This window comes from Folsomia candida, unplaced genomic scaffold (assembly GCF_002217175.1).
Source record: "Folsomia candida strain VU population unplaced genomic scaffold, ASM221717v1 Fcan01_Sc013, whole genome shotgun sequence".
NCBI classification, from domain to species: Eukaryota; Metazoa; Arthropoda; class Collembola; order Entomobryomorpha; family Isotomidae; genus Folsomia; species Folsomia candida.
The window spans coordinates 4,197,608-4,207,324 of NW_019091205.1; the positions used below are offsets into that span (position 1 = coordinate 4,197,608).

The 9,717-nt window shown below is 37.5% G+C and overlaps 2 protein-coding genes across 7 annotated transcripts; one reads left to right on the forward strand and one right to left on the reverse strand.

Annotated features, from left to right (window-relative positions):
* The first annotated feature begins 55 nt into the window (after window positions 1–55).
* Window positions 56–5,593, forward strand: LOC118437354. The gene is made up of 6 exons (XM_035856304.1): window positions 56–233; window positions 1,577–1,668; window positions 1,847–1,902; window positions 2,008–2,252; window positions 2,457–2,641; window positions 2,761–5,593. The coding sequence occupies exons 4-6, from the start codon at window positions 2,015–2,017 to the stop codon at window positions 3,679–3,681; spliced, it is 1,344 nt and encodes a 447-aa protein (XP_035712197.1). The 5' UTR covers window positions 56–233; window positions 1,577–1,668; window positions 1,847–1,902; window positions 2,008–2,014; the 3' UTR covers window positions 3,682–5,593.
* On the reverse strand, window positions 5,588–9,480 carry LOC118437355. 6 transcript variants are annotated; one of them, XR_004836047.1, is made up of 8 exons: window positions 9,307–9,479; window positions 9,077–9,169; window positions 8,704–9,007; window positions 8,093–8,599; window positions 6,331–6,881; window positions 6,227–6,259; window positions 5,998–6,122; window positions 5,855–5,866 (listed from the first exon to the last, which is right to left on the reverse strand). XR_004836047.1 is itself a non-coding variant. In XM_035856306.1 (7 exons), the coding sequence occupies exons 3-7, from the start codon at window positions 8,863–8,865 to the stop codon at window positions 5,798–5,800; spliced, it is 1,335 nt and encodes a 444-aa protein (XP_035712199.1). In that variant the 5' UTR covers window positions 8,866–9,007; window positions 9,077–9,169; window positions 9,307–9,476; the 3' UTR covers window positions 5,588–5,797. The 6 variants fall into 6 exon arrangements, 1 of the variants encoding a protein (XP_035712199.1); XM_035856306.1 differs by lacking the exon at window positions 6,227–6,259 and having other exon boundaries at window positions 5,588–5,866; window positions 6,410–6,881; window positions 9,307–9,476; XR_004836045.1 differs by having other exon boundaries at window positions 6,227–6,881.
* Between the last annotated feature and the right edge of the window lie 237 nt (window positions 9,481–9,717).

Consider the following 9,717-nt stretch of genomic DNA (forward strand, 5'->3'; position numbering starts at 1 on the left):
GTAAATTGAATTTACTAAATTCATTGTAAACTTTCACGTCTTAAGTTTTGTTTGGACAAAAGTTGAGACATGAACGAAATGCCGCGAGAGTACGCAGCACAATTTATCAGCCTGTAGAATTTCATATTTCATCACTCTTTTCGTCTGCGAGTTAATAAATATTTCCAGGTTTGAATTAAATACGCTGATTATCATCACAAACTAGGTTCCCACTTATCTATTCATTAAAAAAGGTGAGAAAACTAATTTTGTAGTGATAATAAATAGTGGCGGAACTATAGATTGGGGGCCGGTACGTGACCAAGATTTGGGGGCCTATCTAAATTTAGTTTTGCCAATGGATACGTGATCCTTTTATTTAACATAAATACGTTGCGTTATTTGGTTTTAGTTAGCAAAATATGAATGAAAATAGGAAATGACTTGTTTCAAATAACAAATTACGTATTTATGAAAGTATGTAGTTTTGGGTTTTTCCGATTTTAGTAATTTCTCCACAATCCGGCTTTAAATTGTTTTTAAAATTTTGGAAAAAGACCAGTTTTAATCATTCAGATTTTTTGGAAAATTGCAATAAGCGGGTTTCACACTCTTCACAAAACCGGCCATAAACCGGTTTTTAATTTTAAATCTGTGTATTGTAGTGAGAATTTAAAAAAAGTTTAGAAATATATATAGACGACTAAATTTTAAAACATTAAAATTAAATATAAACGTGATACTAAGGTATTTCAGAACTACTATTTCTTATTTCTAAGAATTATTTTATATTTGCTCCATCCCAGCTTGTGACATAACTTATAGATCGCCCCTCACTTATTTATCTGAAATTTGCACCTTAATAAGATGGGCCCCCACTAGCTGAGCATTCCACTATTTGTGATTTCACGGCCAGCTAGTGGTCAACAGTGTCAACTTGACACCTATTAGATAAGGCCCCAATTAACCTTTTTGTAAATACAAATCATAATATTAAATCGTTATTCCCATGCCAAATTTCGGGAAAATTATTCACAATTTATTCAAACAAATCTTCAAACAAATGAATTATGTCAAAAATTAGAGAATCTCAAAGCAATTATTGCATGACTTAAAAAATTCTGCACATTACATAGTTTTTACAATTCCTAAAATTTTATCGAATTAAAACAATTTGCACATTTAAAAAAATGTGAACAAATTAAAGATATTTCAATAATTCCAGACATTTGTGCATTAAAACTTAGGGGCCCAAAGTTTAACAGATTTACCAGTTAAATACAGTTAGTTATAATTATTAAACTGGTCATGAGTCATGACGTTATTTTTTAGTTTTTTTAAAAATTTATTATTGAATAAGTTCGAATAATATATTTATAACGAAGTCGAGGGGCCGGGGCCCCGGCCCCTCGACGTAAGGGCCCCGCTGGGGCCGTTATTAAGCGGGGGCCGATACGTGGGACGTACCCTGCGTACCCCTATTTCCGCCAGTGATAATAAAGCTACCTGAGTTTTCTTAAATTTAATTAATTGTACATATTTTGTTGCTGGTTAATCTATGTATATTGATTGATATTGTCATTATATTAAATTACAGGTCGTAGAATTTTTAACCAGTGGATAGTTTGCCAATTTAGTCACGTGGAATAATATTTTTCAACTTTCATGAAACTTGAGAACAATACGTTTGTAAGTCTGACAATGTGAAGTTTATCTTTTACATATTTTTTCCAAATTTTACATTAATTAATACAAAAGCCATCGGTACATTTTCTGGAAAGTTTGATATTACCAAATTAGTTTGGTTAATCAATTAATATGGTTTAACGAGATTTTGAAATATACAATATTTTCCCCATTTTTCCAGCTAAAACCTAGGGGGAAGCGAATTCTAAAACTGAATTTTCGTCCAATCAAATAAAGGTTTCAATTGCAGAAATTCTTTTCATAAAATTTATTTCTTAGACATTCTAATTTAATGTCAATTTTTAATACGCATTTCTTAATTTAATTGGTTTGAATTTTTAGCAACAACATGCAGCAAGGTTCCGCACAAGATGTGACCTCGAACGAACCGGTCGTTCCGAATAAGTCAGCCAAGGAATTAAATCGAGCCAACTCTCTGACCTTTATGAATTTGCGTCAAGATTTTAGAAATGATTTCGCCTCCCGTGTTCTCCAACCGGTCGATGTCGCCCCCCGCATCGAGGCCATGGTCACCGCTGCGACAAACGCCATCTTCGAGGAAGGACGGAACATTAATTGGATTTTATGTAAGGATTTATAGATTTTGCCCGTGTCAAGCCCAAATTTGTCAATTACAATTTGTCATAATTCCAATATCACCGACATTTATGCAAATATGGACATTTATGAGAATTTAACCTTGTCATACTTGTCAGAAATTTTAAAATTCTGATAAATTAGACATTTCTGACACCTGTTTGTAAATTACATGTCATTCCTAATTATTATAGATGAACTTGTCCGTGCCGTTAAATCAAAGCCGTTGAGTACCGCGGAAGCGCTGACTTTCATCTGGATCTATGTCGGCACGGCGGAGACCGTGGCGAAGAGAAATGGACCATTCGATCTCCCCCGCGTGCTCGATAGTCAATTGGGATGCTTATTTACACGAGCAGTCTCCCACGATAAGGAAAAGGTAAACAAATTATTCTTTGTAAATATTTCCGACAATTTTGTGATCCAACTGTTTGTTTTCCATTCGTCAAATTATAAATTACGACACTCTTGCAATCTATGCCTTTGTTTTTCTTAAAGAATATGCCACACGTCGCCCATTTGTGGAGGACGGCGCGTCATTTTCATCGCCCAATGGCAGAGTTTCCTTTACATGAGAGAATTCTTAAGAAAGCTTACGGTCGTGGCGTGGATTTGGACAATGTGCCGACTCCGGAGGCAGGAGTGGTACAGCTTTTTGAAGAGATGTCACTTTATGGCGACAACGTGGAAGAAGACTGCGTAGGAACATTTCCTGGAAAGAAAATACAAGTTGCAAAATCCGTGAAACCAGAGGCGAATGACAACTCAACTCAAGAAATTGGCACTTCTTCCTTGAAGAAGTGGAAACCGCGATACCGAAATCGTCAAAAAGTTAGCCAACAATTGGACCAAGATATCACTCCAATTGCGATTATGGAGCCATGGACTTTTTGCTGCTGTGTCGATTCTCCAGAAAACGTTGTCCCCGGCAAAGAATCTTCTCAAGAGACTGAGGACAAATCAATCAAGCCGGGAAACGTAGAAATGCCATCAACATCGAAATCACGTCTTTTAGATTTTTTCCAGCAACAAACATCGAACAGTCCTGCTGCCAATGCCCCCAAGAATAAATCGGATTATTATTTTCGTCTCTTCCTCACAAATCCGGGTGAGTACATCAGACTGAATCCGACCTTGTTTCCACCCAGTGATGCCGCTTGGTCAGCTAAAAAATTACTTCCGGATCAAGAGACGAAATCAAATCCTGTGGATGATGACCCCATTTCGGAAGTCGCTCAAACTCCGGCCGACTGTACGGAAACTCTGCTGAGTGTGGATTTTACGCCGGACGAGTACATCGCCCAGCTCAAGGCGTCCAATTATTATGCTCATGGCGTTAGAATTGTCGATGGGGAGAGAAGGCTCGTCGTCTATCATAAGATCATAAATCCTTCGGGCATTAAGAAAGAGCCGATTTAAATTAACGAGGGTGCAATGATTGTCACTGATGTAAATTTGATGTGGTGTGATGGCCAATTTTTATTTTTCACTTAAGAAGTAAGTAATTATGCTACATGATCGATGGGGTGAGAAGGGCCGTTAGGTTGAGCAAATTTATATTAATGTAAAATCATGACTCGTGATTTATGAGCAAGGAGTATGTATGTAAATGCAGTGCCCTTACTAGCCTATCCCGGCCCTGGGAAGTTTTCCAGGCCCGGCCCCATTTAATAATTGGCATTTATGTACCATATATAAACCATATGATGATGATCAAATGCCTTTCCAATTAGTTAAGCTATAACTTTGGCGGTTTCTCTCGGATTTTCAAAATTTGGTGCTGAAAATGTTCACAAAAGTCGAAATTATAGGGGAAAATCAAATAATCGCAAAATTTTTGAGGTATTTTTACGATTTTTCCGACAAACTAAATTTTTTGAAAATTTTATTATATACGAAAGTTGACTTACTTGTCATGATTTTAGTCAAGAATTATGAAAATCCGTCTAGGATTTCCAAGTTATGGCGGTTTTAAAATTAAAACCCATCAAATTTGTCGAATTTGTCGGTACGCCACGGCGCCAAATATGAGTTTCACACGGAAATATGAATAGATCGTTCATCTGGGGTCCTAGTAGATTTAAAAAAAAACATAGTCAGTACCCTGGGCTCAAACGACAGGTCGTGTGGGTCCCTTGTTAGTATTGATATAATGTTGCACCAATATGTTGGATTAAGGCGACAAAATAAATATCTAATTTTGATATGATTTCGGTTTTTCAGGAAAAATTGAAAATTATGTAATTACTTACTTATTCCTGAAATTCTGCACCTTTAGTGAATTGATTTTTCCAATGGTTTCGCAGCATTTTTAATAACCGATAGTTCGATCTCATCGGTGCTTCTACGTAATTCCAAAATTTCAGTCCTCTTTTGATCGATTTTCCCAAGTCATTCGCACCGTTTGCATTACGGATTGTTCGATACCAATGGCTAGACCGCTATTGTCCATAATTAAAGTGTTTTTTCTTAGAATGAATTTAAATTCACTAAAAAATTCGTAAACTCACAGATGGACAGGCGAAAACTCAATAGCTCTTATTCTATGCAAATCAAGCTAATAATTGCAACATGAATAGATATTTTGATCTCTTCGGTGGGGCCAAAATGGTGGAGAAATATTTGATCATAAATAATACCAAGATTGAATTTTGGCTCATCGTTATCATTGCATAATTTCTTGACTTACTTGTTAGTAATTTTAAAATATAAGGCATGACCTACATACTTCCTTCTTACAAAATGAGAAATAGGGTTATACACAAAATTTTCTGATTTCACAAATAAAGTAGCAAATTCTAGAGTTTATTTCAAAGCAACTATTCCAAATTATTGTTCATTTTGGATGGACAATGTCGATAGCATATGGCTCATTTGTCTATGCGACAATGCTGTATGATTTCTAAAAATTTTGACACAACTATATACGTGTGATAATCAACATGTCCGTGTTGTTAAATTATTTATCAATGTCCTGGCAAATTTCGGAGGGTAAAACAGCTTATAGCTTTCAATGCACAATTTCTAGAATTAATAATTTAGGCAAATCAACTAATTACTACTTTTGGCTCACGCTACAGCGAACGTAATATTTCGCCAAATTCTACGTAATATTTCGCCAAATTTCAGATTTTTGACTTAACTTATAGATTTCATTTGAGAGTAAGATTTAATAATAAAGATTAAAGAAAGTGGGTATGATTTTAATGCACGTACCTTAATTTTAATGTTAATTTTAATATGACAGGTCTTTAATAGGTTAAGGAGTGTACTGCTTCTGGTGTCGAACCTTTCAACAATGCTTAATAAAAACTTAATCAATCGGTTCAAATTTCAATAGACAAACAATTTATTTTCCATTGTTCTCTTACATATTATAATACAAAATAATTATAACATATTATAAACAAGGTTCCACGGATGGTAAACTTTTTAGACCCCAAATACCAAAGGATTTCACATTTTTAACAAAAATCTATACATAAAACTTATATCGTTAATTAATACATAAAACCAGTCCTTCGTTGTGATGAATTTACTCTGATAAAGTAATCGGGAGATGGTTAGCTTCAATAAATCCTTGAAATTTATTCTTCCCCTTGATCTAGATTTGAAAAAGAAAAGCACAAAAGTAAAAAAAAAACGGACCCTACAAAAAGAGGGTCTCACCCCCCGCTTTCCCAGCAAACGAGGTTCAAATCGAACCACGCCAAATTATGTATTTATCAAGCTTACCACAAATCCCGACATTTTGACCAATTTCACCGCCTTGCAGGTCAAAAGAACCGCTTTTACGGCATCCCCCGGAATAAAAATTGTCCCAGCTGCAGCACAAAGTCGAACCTCGGTGTGTGCTAAGCCTAAACAAGTTAAATTCAAAATTAGAAATCAGTTAGAAAGGCAATTCATCCAGGAATTTATAACTTGTAAAATCCGTGCGTTTTATACAATAATTTTACTTTACATATTTTTTCAAGGGAAAAGAGACGCCCTGGAGCTGAGTACAAAACTTTGCGTGAAGTTTCCTCAGAAATATTTGTAAAACTTAACTAAAGTTTGTAAGTTTACAGAATTCATGGATTTTCCAATGTTTCCAAGGGCTCCGAATATTCAAAATTCAAACCACTTCAATTATGACGTTTCATACTCTTCCACCCCATCAAACCCTTCGTCGTGGCCAACACATCTCCCGAACTTTCGACATTCTTCATCTCCACCAACGCCGAGGTCAATTCCCAAGCCGCAAAGTTTCGCAGGGTGTCCGTCAAGCCGGAATCCATGTCGTCGTCGTCATCGTCGTCCTCACTCTGCAGGTTGGTCAGCTTTAACTGGAATTTCGTCACGGCGGGGAAAAGGCGGACGATCTTGGCCGCAGTGGTAACATTATCTTCATCCCCGTCATACATGGCGGACAGATCGAGTGATGTAATTCCGACGTGAGGTTGGCGGAAGTGTTCAAACATGTCGGATAACGTGATATACTGTTTGTTGGAGGGGACGAGAGTGACGTGGGTCAGATTTGGGAGGTTCGTCATGTGCAGGCAGTCACCCAAGCGGTAAGCTTCCATGGCAGAGAGGGACAATCGGGTCAAGCTTGGGAGCGATGGGAGCGATAAGATCTGCAATAAAGATGATAAATTATAAGGAATCCTTAATTTTGCAAAGATTGACTGATTTATAAAAGTAACGTATGCAATCAACGCGTCTCCTAAAAAATGGTAAAATGTCTCATAAGTAATATACAAGTTGCCTACATGCAAAACGTCCCCTAATATTATTTTTGCGGTCTCATATAAATCCATAAGTAACTCCTAAATTGTTTTATACAAAAACTCCTTTATTTCATATAATTATCAGATTTACTGTTTTAACAAAGCCTTGTTTGATTTTTTTTCTTTCTTAAAGTGCAATATACTATTTGTTTGTACCTTGGACAAACACAACATTTGGTATTTTTAACATCAAAGTCGTAAAATATTGGGGCCTAAAAAGTGGATAAGTTGTGCGCACGAGCGCCTTCCATTCGGACTTCAAATTTACTTCCTAAAAGTAATTAGATATTTTCCCCACTAAGAAAAAGGGTTTGGAGAAAAATTCTATACCCTAATACCATTTATGAAGGATTCGATTCGATTAGAATCGATTTAGTTAATTTGGATAACTGTAATTTTCTAAAACCCGTTAAAATTAAAGAAGCCGTTTTCAAATCCAGTTTTTCTCTTAAATTCCTATTTTTTTCTAAATGTATTCCAGCCTATATTTTCCCGACGACGACGAGAAGCGAAAAGTCGTCCAAAAAGGCAAAACTATGCAATGAATGATCCATGACTCTAAAAATTCCATTTTGAACAGTACATAAATGCTCTTTTAAGTAAACTACATATACAAAATCCAGGCAAAGTTTGCTCAGCGAACTTTATCAAGGCAACGTTACTCTGGATTTGGAAATGTTTATTTAATTTAGAATTAAGAGGAAGAGGGCCTTATCTTTTCAGAAGGTGCCATCACTTCTAACAGTGTTGTCTGGCGTGGGTATGATTTCCCCATAGCGAAGCTTTCCAAAACCCACTAAAAAGAAATAAACCATTTTTCTTTTCCCCTCCTGTTTTTGTCAAGTTTAAATAAAATCCTGGCTTTCTAAAAGTGTAAGGGCCCGTTCATATATTACGTCATCCAAAAATCGGATTTTCAGACCCCCCCTACCCCCTTTAACATGGGCAAGATAGGCACGATATCATTAGTGGTCAGACCCCCTCCCCCCTCTCTTGTTGACGTAATATATGAACGGGCCCTAATTAGTCCAACCTATATATCAGTATTTTCGCCCTACCTCTGGTATGTCGCCGTCGTCGTCTTCCTCGTCGCCATTAAGCTCTGCCACATGGGAGAGCTTTAATTCAGCCAAAGATTCCCCACAACAAGTCGCCAACATTTCCGTCACTCGATCCATATCCATAAAACTGACGGGCTCATCTGTCTCAACATCCAAGAATTTCACGAATGTGTACGAAAACTTGGCCAGTTTCTTGGAGGGGCTAAAATCCAGGTAGAAACTCGCCTTCACCTCCACCTCGGCCACGTTGGGGGCAGCATTGAGCAGTTTTTGACAAATGGAGGCTGCCATATCGTCCTGGTCGGGTAGGTACTGGTCCGCCATCGTAAACGAGATCTCCTTAACGTTTTCCATCTTTGGATACGTCTCCGTCACAATAGTGAATTCATTTTCGTCATACGAGGCGCAAATGATGATGGAAATTTTCGTCAAGTTCTGGAAACGGTAACGACGTGCTTGCCAAACTTTGTGCAGACCGGGTAAAAATGAAGAGTTAATCTTGACCTGAAAAAGATATTATAAATTATTCACTATTCCTTGACATGCAACTTGCGCCATAGTTGAAAAACAATAATACTGGCGTAAGTTAGAAGTATAAACAAACCCACCTCAAATTCCTCCACGTGGCGTGCAAACTTGGGCAGGGTTTTGACAAAGTTTTCCGGTAAGTCTTCGGACCAATCACAGGGGCACGTGGATGCCGCAAGTTTGACCTTCTTGGCCAATTTTGGGTGAAACTTGGCCAGTCCGATAATTTCTGAGGTTGACATGCCGCATTGTGCGTCTTCCGAGAACGTCAGTGGTCTTACCCCCGAGAAAGGGGGCGCCAAGGTCGGCCCACAGGGTACAGACGGGTCGGACAGATTTCTTCAGGGTGGGGGCGTCCAAATAAGAGAAGATCACGTTCAGTAACTGCGGGAGATGGCGATATTAATTAAATACTTAGTTAATTTAATATTTAACTTGGATTTATTTAAATACCAATGGATTCATCAGAGGACTGGGGGCGACATCCATTTCGTCCATTTCTTGGGTCGATAAGGCACTCTCAGTCTCAGCCTGCATCGTGTCACCCTGCAAAATTTGGGAACAAATTAATGTTTTTCATTATCCTTATGACGATTGTCTTTGAATTTTGAAGTTCAACTAAAAAAAGTTGAGCTTGTTTAACATATCTGTAGTAATTAAATTGTGGCAACTTTTTAAAGCACCTGGTTTGATAAATTCTTCTCAGCTTTCAGCAATTTTTACTTGGTGTTGAAATTATATAAATTTCTTAATTCGGCTCTTCAGAAATTAAAAGTTCGTGTCCCGTCGCTGTGAACATGTGGCGAGTAAACATTCGTCGTCGTGGACAAATTGGACTCGCCGCATGTTTTAAGGGAAATGTGAGACAATGATGAGACGATTCTTTATAGTAAAGAATCTATGTCGATGAGATGAGGCTTAGGAGTAGAAGGTCACTACTTGTCGGGCCCCGATTTCGATCTCCTTTGGATATGTTGTAGTACTACATGAGTGTAGAAAAAGTGAAGGAGGGTTAGACTCCATGAGCCCATTTACGCCCGCCACACCCCCTCAAGGCGACCAAACCCCCAGAGTTGCCGCACTAAAATCATCGC

What these genes read in the sequence shown, in the direction of transcription:
- LOC118437354 (XM_035856304.1), top strand. Translation starts at nt 2,015, where the DNA reads ATGCAGCAAGGTTCCGCACAAGATGTGACCTCGAACGAACCGGTCGTT. An exon ending in GAACATTAATTGGATTTTAT is followed by an intron (nt 2,253 to 2,456) that starts GTAAGGATTTAT and finishes TAATTATTATAG; the next exon opens with ATGAACTTGTCCGTGCCGTT. An exon ending in TCTCCCACGATAAGGAAAAG is followed by an intron (nt 2,642 to 2,760) that starts GTAAACAAATTA and finishes TTTTTCTTAAAG; the next exon opens with AATATGCCACACGTCGCCCA.
- LOC118437355 (XM_035856306.1), bottom strand. Translation starts at nt 8,865, where the DNA reads ATGTCAACCTCAGAAATTATCGGACTGGCCAAGTTTCACCCAAAATTG. An exon ending in ACGACGGCGACATACCAGAG is followed by an intron (nt 6,882 to 8,092) that starts GTAGGGCGAAAA and finishes TCTTTATTGCAG; the next exon opens with ATCTTATCGCTCCCATCGCT. An exon ending in TCAAAATGTCGGGATTTGTG is followed by an intron (nt 5,867 to 5,997) that starts GTAAGCTTGATA and finishes TTTCAAATCTAG; the next exon opens with ATCAAGGGGAAGAATAAATT.